Here is a 13,877-nt window from a genome sequence, read left to right as displayed (position 1 = left end):
TCTAATGCTAAAGCTTTGTGAAGAGAACTTATGATGTTAGAACTGAAAGCAGAAAAAATAATAATAAACTAATCAACATTGTACACAAGTCGCAGACCTCAAGGCTCAAGTTCTTGAGGTTGTACATTTGATGCGTGTTCAAGAACCGATAATTGCATGTTCAGCCCATGGTGTTCACATTTGAAAGAGGCTCAGTGCGAAAAGTGGTGCAAATCTGGTTAATCTTGCTCCAGGCTTTTGCTTTCACAGCTCTGCTCTGATGTATCAAAGTCTTGGTGTCATAGAAATGATTAATTTCTCCTTCATGATCATTTTTCAAATGGTTGGTACTTTTGTGAGTTGAAAAGAGTGAATTGAAATCTGAGTCCCTGACTGGTCAAAGTCGAACCGGATTTCACTTTCAACACGTGTTCAATGGCCGTGTGTTTTGTATGTAGAGCCCAAAAACGGTCGTAGAAACTTGCATAGCTACACGTGAACACGAGAGTTTTTAACGCAGAACCCTGAAACACCCGTTTACGTAGGCTGTTCATTAGAAGTGGTCGATTGAACGTACGTTGCCAGGGGCGATGTGAACGTAGCTTTCGGACTTAATTGTGACTCACGTAAGCGCCTCAAGTCAAAGTCCCCGTGTGTGGTTTGTAGCGTTTTGATTTGGTCCAGACCCCTCAATTAAGACTAAGTCAACCACCTTCATAGCGGATCAGGGATGGCAGTAGAACTCAAATAAAAAATACTTAACCATCTGCAATTGCTAAAAAAAAAAAAAAAAAGACATGTCAGGCCACTGACGTTTATAAAATACCTTTGAAAATCAATTGGCAAACTAAAGTCTTTTAGTAATTAGCAGCCAAGTTTATTTTCCTTTTTTATTTTCAACATTGCTGAAGAAGAAGTCAAGACAGAACCTGACCGACTCAACTCCAAGTCCTCTCACAGCTTACTTAAAATCATTGGAATCGTCTGCTTCCTCCATCCTTTTTAATCCGTGTCTGTTCTTAGCTCCAGGACAGGGAGTCCATGGTGACCCTGCTGGTGGGAGCTCGCTATGGTGTGAGTCAGGTGGTCAACCACAAGCTGAACATCCTGACCACCCTCACCGAGTTCTCCTGCATCACTCGCATCGAGCTGCTGCCTGAGTCCGAGAAGGTCAGCCTGGTCAAAATGTACCTACAGGACATCAAGGTGAGATTTTTGAAAACCCACAAACACGAGCGCAGACAGTCTCTCCTTGTAGTTCTACAGTATCATCCCAGTTCCTACACCCATCTCCACATCTTGTTTCTCAAAGCCCATCACACTGCTGTTGGAGGCAGCTGCCGCCAAGGACATGTCCTGTTTGATCGCTGGCTACTGCCGCGTGTTTGTCGACCCCAACCTCAACATCTTTCCCTGGACGGAAGACAAGAAGCACAAAATTTCAGCCGAAGAAGGTAAATCGACGCTCATGAATTTAAGGGTGATTTAAGTGTTTTACTGCGAGAAAGCAACAGCAGTTTTAAAGTAAAGGTGCATTTCTTCAAGGAGAGATTTCCTCTGTTTGAACATTTCGGCATCAGAATGAAATTTTAGGCAGAATTACGCAAACATTCCAACCTTTGTTACGCTTTTCTGTCACAAATCACACAGAAGTGTACAAACCTTCAGCTTTGGTTTTGTATAGTTTTAAAGAAGCCATTCTTGGCTATAAATGACTATTCTTTTGTTCTGTGTTGTTCCTATAAACCATAATATTTTTTCTTTAATGTATCTTGTTTTAAGAAAAAGGATTTTTGTGGTCACTTTTTTAATTTAACTGATGTCCTGCCTCACCTCAGTCTGCAGGACTTAAGAGGTTTGTAGGTCTTTAAGGACCCACTCCAATAAAAACTGTGTTTTTGTTGTTTTTAACATGTTCTCATGGAATCTTTTTGATGTTGGACATATGTTAGGAAAAGTAAACTTAAAATTGCATTTCTGGGTATTTCTTTATTCAAATCATTGTCAATCAAAAAATGAAAAAGAGTGGATTTCATTATAAATACAATGGGCAGCATTCTGATGCATCCACTGGTAGACAAATCGATCCATGTTCATCTTCATTCTCCTTCCATTCTGCACTGGCATCTGGCTCTAAACTGTACAGCTGGGAGAGTTTGTTAACAGAGAACTCTCATTTGTAGGTGATGGAAAGTGGGGCTGGGACTGCTCCATGCCGACAGTCCCGCCCACAACTTAGAGGTGAGTTTCTAATGAGCTACTGCTGCTCTAAAAAATGACTAAAAATGTCATAAACATGATTAAAAGACATAGTTAAAAAAAGATGATTGGGGTGGGACTTTAAAGCTTCTGCCGGTCCTCCACTGTTTCTGTTCACTTCCACTTTCTTATTCAGATCTCAAACGGAGTAAACTGATGCCTAGAAAACCCTTTATTATCTTTTCTTGGCCACTTTGGTCAGCATCTGTACCCATCCTGCAAAAAGAGTTTAAATAGCTTACAGATTTTCAAGAAAACAACTTTTTCACAACAATTTCAAACTGCATACTGTTTTATTTGCATAGATCTTTAAAAAAATAAAATAAAAAGCTTAGCTTGTTTTATTTCAAAAGTATGCACGGGGCAGTAAATAATGATGCAAAGACATAAACACAACTCCAACAGTGATGTTTCACTGTGCTGCTTTGTCACAAATGTGTATTTGCAGGTTACGTGTCCCGATGTGCAAGTGACTCCGACGACTCTTCAGACGTGGACACGGAGCCGCTGCTCAGTCTGGGGCTTCGGGACCAGAGGCCCTGCCCTCGTGTCCGGTCTTCATCTGACCCGGATGGAAGGAAAAGAAAAAACAGGGGGAGAATGAAGAACAGGGATGGCAAAGAAAAGGGGAACAAACCTTGGGAGGATAACAAGTTAAAAGAACTGAAGAGTGCAACTGCAGAAGTGGAAAAGTCTCCAGCAGATGAGAAGAATGAGGCTGCAGAGATGGAGCAGGAGGTTGGACCGATCCAGATCATCAAAACCGAGTCAGAGAGACACAGCGGGCTGAAAAGGAGCGGTGGTGGGGAGGAACCGCGAGCGGCTGAGGAGCAGCCGTCAGTGTCAGAAGCGTCGGATTCCTTTACGACAGACTCTCGAGTCCTCACCAGCCCCTCCAGCGACTCTCTGGATGCTCTGGAAGAAGACGACTTAATTTCATGCTCTTCTTCCTCCGTCCATCCGAACAGTCTCATGAGTTCTCACGTGTGTGTCCACGCCCCCCTTCAGCTGCACTCTGACAGCCACGCTCAGCCACACCTCCTCCTACCTCCACCAGCTCACTCCCATCCTCTCCTCCACCTCACCAGAGATGAAGGAGGCGGCTGCAGGAGGTCGGGCGATGGCGCCGATCCCCAGTCCCCCGCCCACAGCTGCTCGGACGACGGCTCGCTGTGCTTCGCTGAACTCTCCCGCCGCACCGACATCCTGCCCAGTCCGCCCGAGGCAAGCGAAGAAGACGAGGACGATGAGCTGAGGAAGAGGGCAAAGGTGCAAAAAGTAGAAATCACTGTGAGAAAGCCGAGTGAAGGAGACTGTTCGCTCAGGGAGGGTGGGACCACAGAGAATCCACTCTCCACGTCTACGTCTCCCCTCTCCTCCCACACAGACTATGTCTTTAACTTTGACCAAGGCGACGCCCGTTGTTACTACAACCTCTGCTCCAACATCACCCCTGACAGCGCCCGCAGCCTTCCACACCCACCCAGCCACACCGGCACAAAACCCAGAGAGGAGGTGGTCAACACCGGAGACCTGGAGCTGATCCCCATCCTCCAGCCACCCCCCGGCTTTGGGGACAGCAGCTCAGACGAAGAGTTCTTTGACGCCAGAGACGGCTTTACCTCACCTGAAGATCCCACCTCAGGCCCTGCACCCAGAGGTGACTGAAACTTGATGGACAGCTGTGTTTCCCAATCGTAGTCCTCGGAAGAACGCAGTCTTGCGTTTGTTTTGCGGTCAAACTCAGCTCAAACACACCTGTCTTTGATGACCGCCGTTATCAGGCTCCTGCAGATCCTGATGATTACATAAGTAATGTGTGTTTAAGCAGAGCAGGCTGGAAAACATGCAGGAACGTGTTCCCTGAAGACCAGGGTTGGGAAACACTGGATTATTTGATGCTTTTATCTTTTTATTTTCAAACACCCGTGATTTGACTGCTGTCTTTGCTGCCATCTGGTGGCTAAAGTGGTTACTACACATAGTATCAGAAAAGCCGTGAAACAGAAAAATTAAAGTATCAAACCAATTCCAAATAAGTTTCTTTTAAAATAACCAATTTATTTAACAAAATGCAGACAAATAATTGAACTTACAGACTTAGTTGGATTAGGTTTTTTTTTTATATATTAAAGGTTATAGTACAAATAGTTTCATAAACTTGTCTGACAGCTTTGTTAGCTTTTAAAATAAAATAAAATTCCCAAATCTGACTTTTAAGATAAAGTATTTTCTGTGTGTGTCTGTGTGTGTGTTAAAATTTTCTATAAATTTTTATTATTACTATTTAAAATAAGTCATTCAAATATTATTATTATTTCAAAAACTTAATGGCGCCTGAACGAATACAGATTTTATTTACTGAAGGTTTTGAGCTTAAAATTGTACATCACTTCACTAAAACATCTTTTTCAACATTTTTTCCTTAGAATTTGTTATATAAGGATAATCATACTATATCAATATTTGATTATTTATAACTGTCATATTACATTTAAAGAATTTTTTATCTTTATGTAACTAGTAAAAAGGTGAAAAAGTTGAGATTTTAGAAAATAAACTTAACTTTGAGTAGCTGCTACTGGAAAACTTTATTATTATTACATGGAAAAATTACAAGACTTTAGTTTGTTTGTTGCTTTTCTTAGGTGTTTTTTTTTTTAGAAAATATATAAATGTTCTGCAGCTTTTTTCATGTTGTTTTTTCTTTCTTTCGCACAGAGACAAAGCCCGACTCCCTCAGCCTCACCGACATTAGGGTTTCTGTGGACGGAGAAACAGAAAAAAAGGGAGAATCTCACGGAGAAGGAGACAGCGAAACAGTTTTCCTCCTCCGGAAGCGATCCCGGAAGCGCCGCTCCTTTATGGAAACGGATTTTACCTCAAGAGTAACGTACCCAGCACTGGATTCTGAATCAAAGCACAACCCGGCCTCCAACAGCCGTCTGACAGACGGCAGTAACAGTCACCTGCTCAGTTCCGACCCTGAGCCCTCAGAACAAACCCAGAATCCAAGTCCCACCGTCTCCTCGCTCACTCACTCTGAAGGAGAACCCAGCGAACTTGAGTTAAAGCCCATCCCGTCCAAACTTGACCCTCACGGCTCTCGGTCTGCCCTTGAGCGGAACAGAAACCTAAACTCTCCATCCAGAACCAGGAAACAGGAGATGGACATGGAACCAGACACAATGGAGTCCAAATCCGTAATGGATCTGGTTCCGGCTTCGAGTATCACAGTCATCCGGTGGAGGGTTGATCCGGACGGTAAGGAGAGCGCCGATCGGAAGTGTGATGGAAAAGAGGAGGGAGTGGAGCAGAGGGAGGCCGGCACCACAGAAAACGGACCGTTCACTCGTCACATGTTTTTGCCTGAAACGATCGAGGAGGAGGAGAAGGAGGTGGAAGAGGAGCAGAAAGGACTCTCCTCTAGCTTAAAGAGACCTTTGATTGGTTCTGAAATGCCAAAACAGGGCATCTCAGTGCCGACGTGTTTGACAAAGATAAATAAAAGGACCATTGAGGGCTTTTTGGACTCTAACTTAATCTTTCTCAATCTGAACACACTTATTGATGAATGTTCTCCTCCCTCGTATTCTCCACCACCTCCTCCACCGTCCTCCCCGCTTCCCCACATCCCTGCAGAGCACAAAATCCAAAATGACTGTTCGGTGAAGGAAAGGAACACGAGGAGCTTATTAAACCAAATCACTCTTTTAAATCACAAGGAGCAAGGTTTGTTTTTTAGCTTAGAAACAAGTCATCGGCCCAAAGAATCCACAAACTCCCCCAGCGAAGAGGTTACAGACAGCACAAACTCAGACGTCTTCGAGGAAGATTTTGACGACAGGAGGACAGAAGCCAGAACGAAAACTCTGAAGCTGAGCAGCAGTGATCCTTCGGATGCTGCCATGGAAGAGGAGACGCAAACCCCGCAAACCCCCACCGAGCTTCATCCAGATTCAGAGGATCAAGCAGGAATGTGTTCAAGTCGTGTGGAATGTATTCTTGCTTTAGGCTCCATTGAGGGAAAGCTTGGAGCTCCAACTGCTGTCCCGCCTTCCACTTTGAGTCCAGGGCTGCGAGGTCAAGTCGTACCTCAGATTGTTTTGTCGCCGCATCAAACCACGGAGATCCCTGCAGGTGATCAGAGCGAGCTGAGCACCGGGGTCAAAGAGGCTCCGCAGAGTCCAAGCCGGATGATGGCTAAAACCAACACAATGCACGATCTCTCCAAAGATCAGCCCCCCTCACCCCACTTCCTGTTCCAGGCGTGCTCCCCCAGCATCATGGGCCGGTTATCTGCTTCAACACTCAGAGGGAAGATTCAGAATCTGCCCCTGTACCTGTCACGCTCCCAGGATGGCTTGAATCGAGCCGGAGATGGGAGCACAGCCCAGAGTCCTGCTGACAACAGCACAGAAGAAATCAAAGTCCCAGAGGTTCACAGTCCTGTTCCAGAAGTTTCAGATATCAGGGAAACCCCTGGGTCAGATTCTGAGGCGGCCGAGTCCGACGATTCGGACGCGACTCTCACCGGGTCTGAGGTGGACGAGGAATTTTCAGCAGAAACTGTAACAACAAAGAGTTTTTCTTCAGAGATGGAAGATGTCAGTTCGCAGGTGCCAGTCCAGACTGAGCCTAAAGTCCAAAGTCACAGTCAGACTGTGTTTACCGGACTCCCCCAGAACACACCCGGCCCAATAACAGAACCACCAAGCTCCATGGGAAGCCCCTTAGAAAGAGATGCCACCAACCTGGAGACGGACACTCCGGGGCCGGTGAAAGATTCCCCCAAACCAAACACTAAAGCCAGTATTCCAGAGGAGGACGGTCAGGCTTTTAAAGACAACCATCCGTCACCTTTGGTTCCACCTCCAATAGTGGTGACTACTCAGAACCTAAACGGACCGTCATTTCGGTCTCAAAGAGTAATGGGGACGAGTAGCGACAGGCCTTTGATGGGTTTTTGTCCACCTTCAGAGCAGAACTCTAAGCCCCTTTCCAATGAGTGTAAACTGTTTACAATCTGTGAGGCTGCGTCCCAGACCAAGACCCAGACGGAGGTGGGGTCCGGTCCAGCCTTCAAGTCCGGCTCGGCCTGTGCCTCTGTTCTTGCGTCTGGTTGTGAGACGGTAGTGGAGGGGATGCAGGTGCCTCTCGACGCCTGTGGCTGTCCCACAGTTTACACGAGCTGCTTCAGCGGAGAGGACGCCTTTGACGAAGAGCTCACGGTCTACGAGTTCTCCTGCCGCACACAGAGCAGCGGACTCAGCCCCACTTCAGGAGTCATCCGTCCCGTCATGACATCTCCTCCGGTTCCCCTGTTTCTCTCTGCTTCCTCCATTCATTCTCCCTCTTTACCCCAATCCATCCTTTTCTCCTCGTCCACCTCTGAGCTGAGCCCCCTGCTGTCTCCGCTGTCGGACACCTCCGACTCGTACCCGTCCCAATTGCACAAAGACACAATCAATCACTTAGGTCGGCAGCGCTACCCGGAACCACCCGCTGGTTTCCAAGTTCTCCGCGTGGAGGTGGACAAGCTGCTGTCTAATTTGGAGGGCAACGCCCCTGATCGGTCTTTTACAGGCCATGGAGGTCGTCACCCAAGGGATACCTGCCCCGTGCACTTTACAGAGAACAAGAGGGTGCTTCAGGTGGAGGCCCGGCGGCTCATGTCTGGCTGTCAGAGGGTGGTAGGGATTGGACAGAGCCCAGAAGAAATGCTTCATGCCTTGGCTGACAGTTTTCGGACCCTGGTAGGGCTGACGACCATCTGCCTCTGGTTCTCCGGCTGCGACAGGTGTGACCGAAGGAACGCAGAGGCGGTTGCGGGCCTGGCGGACGTCGCCCGCTCCTTCAGGGACTTTTGTCTGGCGGCGGAGCGAGCCAGCAGCAAACGCAGCTGCCAAGACCTGAGCACCAAGCTGCTGGCCAAGCAGTGCACAGCGCTCACCGCCTCCGTCTTCTGCCTCACTCAGCTGTTCCGCACCCTGACTGCTCTATGAGCCGACCACAGGGGGTCCGCAGTTTCAACAGGGACCTACCTGCATGTCCGGATTGGGCAGAAAAAGCTGAGGCGGGGTTACAGCGGAGCCGAGTGAACGCCTCAACGCTCACAAGAACCGGTTTTTACAGTCATTTGGTTAGAGACGATAAGCAGAGCTGCATGGGAGGAGTCCACGGTCGCAGAGGATGGAGCGGCACAAACTGCAGGAGCAGACAACGTAGAGTTGAACTGATGTACTTGAATGTATCCCTATTTATTTATTTATTTATAAAATGCATTAGTTGCTGCAGTGAGAAAGTGAAGAATGTGAAGGAAATGTACAAGTGTTTACAGATTTTTAGCATCTTGGCCACGCACACGTGCAAAGTTAATATCCAAACATTTGTACACAGACCTTCTACGTATCTGACTGTGTGACTGTTTCTTTGCGACAGGAGCCCTGCAATGTTTAGCTCCTGTCTGAAAGGACTGTTTTGTTGGTTTTTTTCTTTTTCAAATGTCACTGTTTACAAAACCAAAAAGTAGCAAGAGAAGTGATTTGATCAAAGCCTAAAGCCATTTTCTAAACCCTCTAGAGGAATGCAAACAAATATATGTGCATTATATTTTATGAAGGTTTTATTTAGTTTGGTGCGATTTTGCACAAACCTGTGGTGCGTTTAGGGGAAACATGCTCATTTTCCACTTGTGGATGAAAGACTGAAGCTGGGAATCCTTGTTTTTTACACAATTACATTAACATAACTTCAGAAAAAAACATCTTTAATAAATAATCTCAAGTCTTTTTGTTTTAAGGGTTAAAATTATAAAGAATTGTCTGTTTGAGTTGTGCATATTAGTCCCGTACACAAAGTGCTTTATGACTACTGACCACAATAATCCTACGTCTTTGTGGACATTCGGCCACATATAACTCAGAGCATGATCTCAATATGCAGTCCAGTTTTTGAACTTCCCAATCCGGCCTGAATGCATCCACCACAGAATCCTGTGCAACACTGGTCAGCACTCATTTGCTTGCAGGTGATGTTTGTGGATAAGCTGCTATGCTGTAGCGTTCTCACCTGGAATGTTTGCTAGAACGCCTTGAAGAACACCAGAGCTGCATGTGCACTGGAGACGTATTTACCAGAGATGATTTCACCACTTCAGTGCTGGGAGCACACTAAACTGCAATCGGCGTTTACAGTTTATGTCCGGATGGATTTTGGTTGCAACAGATTATTATTTATGACGTCTTTTACTTAAGAAAATAGGACATTTGCGTTTTAACCATGCTCAATTGTCCCCAAGAGGAGGAAGCGGTATCGTTGAAGTCATCTGCTCCTACCAAGCATGCTGGTATAAGCCATAGAAGAAACTGTTTCATCAGGGATTTTAGCTGTGAATGACTGAATGATGATGTCCGCTCATTCTTTCTTATGCTCAACTCCCACCATTAAAACGATATTATGATCATTTTGTGAGTCTTTCTCCTGTTATTTAGCCGTTTTTTCGTTGTTTTTTTTGGTTTAAAGTCCCACTCCAATCAGCTTTTGATCTTTGTTCAAAGCCAGTCGTCTTCTGATTACGATGATGCCAATTTTAGCCAAAAATTAAAAAACCTGTTGTTTTCTAGAACATAGCTTCTGCAGAAATTCACTTCTGAGTTGTGTGCAGAGCAAAAGATTTATAGCTTATCTCTGTAAGAACAAACATCCCCAGTATTGAAATCCTATTGGTTCATTCCCTATCCAACAGCTCAGGGCCACAAGAATGAAACTATCAGGAGGTCATCCCACAGGACCTGGAATGCTGCTTTGTTGCTAAATTTGCTTGACAAACTTAGTTTTTACTCAGCAGGGTAAGTTTAAACTTTCACACTTTCCTTTTGAGAGAAGACTAATCAGGAAAGAGCGGTTGAAAAAACAATTTAGTTACAGTAGCTGCTTCTTTATTGCCTTCAAATGTGCACTTATCTGAAGGAATTAGAAGAAAAGGTAAATCAAACTAGCATTTATTTACGAGTCAACCCAGACTCTTGTTTTCTGGCACAACAAAGCTTGTTTCTTTAAATATGATCAGATCAAACAGTAAAAACAAAAAAAGAATGAAAAACAAGATCATAATGACCTTGCTTTTCTTTTGCAAAGCAAAAAAAAAAACTTTCTGCACAGGATCTAAACAAATATTACTTTACTTCAAATTATACTCAGAAAAATTAGCCTATTTACAGAAATTAAAGACAAAAATATGAAATATTTGTGTTGTTTGCTCTAAAAATTCGGCATCTTTTTAGTTTGTTGACTCGCGTCAATCAACCTTTCAAAACATGAAATCACAGTAATTTATGTATTATGTATTTATATTTCTACAAAGAAACAAAAAAAAAGACATCTATCTTGGGATGAAAGGCCGTGTCACTCAGCCACTACATACATTTTCCACGTATAAAATGTCGGTATTTTATGATTTTATGTAGTTAATTCGCAGTTATTATGTAATTTTTATGCAACTACGGGTGATTTTTGCAAGATTCACATGTAAATTTGTGGCTTTCCACGACCGTTCCACGGATGACAGACTTTCCATGCGTGTATTGATGTATGACTTTTATATTGCATATACAGCACACATATCACGTTCAAATTACGTAATTGACACCTGAATCACTAATTAATTGCACATAAACAGCACAATAATAACAGTGTTTATGTTCTACATTGATTTACGTGTTCTTGGCGTGTTTATTCGTACTTCTTCCCAGGTTCTAACTTGGTTTATTCGTGATAGATCTGTGTGAAATTTCACATAATGACCACAACTTTTCTCACTTATTCACGTCTGACCAATAAGGTTAGCGCACCGCGGTACGAATGTGCCACAAAAGCGAGCCAATCACAGACGTGGTCAGAAATTCTTTCAATTGTGCACAAACCTGATCCAGTCTACGAGCTCAAAGGGCTTTTTTCTGTTTCAAGTGCAAAATAACTTTTTAAAGAAACACAGGATTTATAAAGTTTTACATTCAAAACAGTGAGTGTTTCACAATAATGCCACAAAAATCGCTCCATGGTCCTCCGCTAGGTTATACCCTCAACCTAACATTACAGGCGCAACAAAAATGGCGAGCAATATCAGGGCTATCCAGTCGTTTTTAGCCAGATATCAGCTCAGATGAGGGAAAACAAAGACGTACATGGATGTACTCGTCTATCAACGGATGCATCAGAATGGAGCGGAGCAGGGAGCTTGTGACCTGCCGATTGTACCACCTGCATCACTGCTACAGGCTTTTTTCTCTAAATGGCATTATTTCATCTGCTCCTGATTCACAACGATCTGAAAGAAGAAATATTCGGAAAGGCAACTTTAAGCTTTTTTTTTTCTTCATCTGTCCTCCATCATAAGAAAAATGCCACAAGATCAAGTTAAAAACTCACTTTTAATTGGATTGGTTTTTAAGTCTCTCTTAAATAAAATTATCAACTTAAATCGAAAATGTTCTTGTTTCGTGTCATTCAACAACGTTTTCTTTTTCTGTGGAAGTTGCAGTTGCATGCAGTTTATATGAGAGGAACCAGAAATGTGATGGAAAGATGCTTTTTCAGCTCCAAAACCAGAAAGTTTCCAGACCAACAAATGTACTGTCGCTTTTTTTGGAAGAACATGAAATTCGCTTGGTTGGAGTCTGTTGCATAAGAGTTTCAGACAGTCATTAATTAACTAAGATGCTGACTCACGAGCTCCAAATGCTGAGGTTCTAATAAGCTTCACACTGAAATCACCCTCAAGTAATCCGCCTGGGGGATGATCTGACCACCATCCTTTTATTTCTCAGATTAGTTAAATTCAAGATGCGTGTCGTAGTTGAGCTTCACACTGAAATCACCCTCAAGTAATCCGCCTGGGGGATGATCTGACCACCATCCTTTTATTTCTCAGATTAGTTAAATTCAAGATGCGTGTCGTAGTTGATCGGCAGAGGCGATGCACATCACATGATTTTTCTATTTCAAGTCTGAAAACCCAGAAGTGTTACGTAAGTTACTTGGAAATGATTTATAAGACATTTACTCACCGAAGAACTGAACATTTGTTGATGTTTCACCTTCAGAATGATTTACAGTTGATGTTCACAAATGATGGGCGGCTATGATCACACACTGTGTAAGCCGCTCTGACAAAAGCTTGATGACACTGACATTGAAGCTCACAACACTACAAAAAAGCTATTAAAAAAATTTGCAAACATTTTGGGTAAAGTAAGAAAAGAAAAAAACGTCCCTGCTACTTTATTATGTTCCAAGAAATCCAATAGACTTGACATGACTGGACTGGACTTTCCAGGACCGGACAGCCCGTTTTCATTATCACATTTTTGTGCACACTTGACTGGATAAGGCTTCACAGGAGATCAAAAACATTTGAAAACCCAATACCTGCAGTTTTTTTTTCACTAATTCAGAGGGGGCACTGATGGAAGCAGATGATTGGGTTGGCGATGTTGTGCACCAAACCCTTCAACAAAAAATCAATATTGAGACCTGCGTCACGATGTTAAACATTGCTGACAAATCCTGGTCCCACTCTGTATCTCAAACCTGCAGAAAGCTGGATGGTCTCCAGCAGCGCCGAGGAGGAAGACATCATCCGCATGTCCATTAGCACTAAGACGGAGGGAGAGGCTTTGTAAGAAGAATAGCTGGTCCTGTGACCTGACACGACACTTTTAATCTTGACCATTCATAGCTGGAGTCATCGCCAGAAATGTACTGATCTGTCTGTTAAAATGAGATTTTAAAAGATAATCCTCATGAGAACTTGCATGCAACCCCTGGCATCATGGACGAGCACATGTTTGATACTCATGTTGAGGTTTTTTTTGCATTTTGGCAAAGTCCAAATCTCCAAGTAGTGGCACCTAGGGGGCTTATCTGACTGGGATCAGAAAAAATAACCTTTTTTTGTACTCTAATTAACATTTTGCACTACTATTTTTTTTCTTGGGAGATTATTCCAAGAGACTTGGGTACATCTGGCTGTGTCCGAATTCCTTCCCTTCTCCCTAACAACTAAAAAAACTATATCGTGCGGGACAATCCAGAGCCATGGACTGTAAAAGCCCTACAAAATGGTGAATGCATTACATAGTGCGTTCACCATTCAAACACAACCATAGTCATGGTCAGGAATGAAAAAAAAAAAAATCTGAATAGAAAAAGGCGGGTCAACCTGTCTCCTACAGCAGAGTTCTGTCAAGATCAGCTCATCTTCAGCTTAGAAAACCTTAGGTCAAAAAGACACTGAAGAACTCTCTTCCAAGCTGTCGCTTTGAACATAGAGCTGTTGAATCAATCAATAATTTCACCTTATAGTGTTGCCGTCTAGAGAAACTTCAGAAGTGACAAGGATCAAAGTCATTGACATTTTTTCTTTTTCATTTCTTTAGACTGAACTGCGGAGAAAACTTTAAACATAGAACATTCAGGCCAAAAATGGCGAAGCAAAAACGCCTCCAATCGGACTTAAAGATCCATTCCCATGAAAATTGTGTTTTTAAAATAGTTATGGTGGCATTTTTTCTAATTGTGGGAGACTTAGAAAAACAAAATCAAGCTAAAATTGCATTTCAGAGTATTGCTTTAATCAA

General features: G+C 43.6%; 1 protein-coding gene across 1 annotated transcript in view; it reads left to right on the top strand.

The window, feature by feature from the left end:
- frmpd1a (FERM and PDZ domain containing 1a) overlaps window positions 1–9,703 on the top strand; it is a 53,853-nt gene extending 44,150 nt beyond the window's left edge. Inside the window, exons 13-16 of the mRNA XM_011486140.4 lie at window positions 1,003–1,185; window positions 1,292–1,433; window positions 2,687–3,898; window positions 4,960–9,703. Coding sequence (XP_011484442.1) covers window positions 1,003–1,185; window positions 1,292–1,433; window positions 2,687–3,898; window positions 4,960–8,243 — 4,821 coding nt within the window. The 3' untranslated portion in view covers window positions 8,244–9,703. The remainder of the gene's footprint in view (window positions 1–1,002; window positions 1,186–1,291; window positions 1,434–2,686; window positions 3,899–4,959) is intronic.
- Window positions 9,704–13,877: the final 4,174 nt, after the last annotated feature.

Source organism: Oryzias latipes, chromosome 1, assembly GCF_053564925.1.
Source record: "Oryzias latipes strain Hd-rR chromosome 1, Olatipes_Hd-rR_3.1".
Classification (NCBI taxonomy): Eukaryota; Metazoa; Chordata; class Actinopteri; order Beloniformes; family Adrianichthyidae; genus Oryzias; species Oryzias latipes.
The sequence above is the reverse complement of the archived record's forward strand: the minus strand, read 5'-3'. Positions and strand labels throughout refer to the sequence as shown.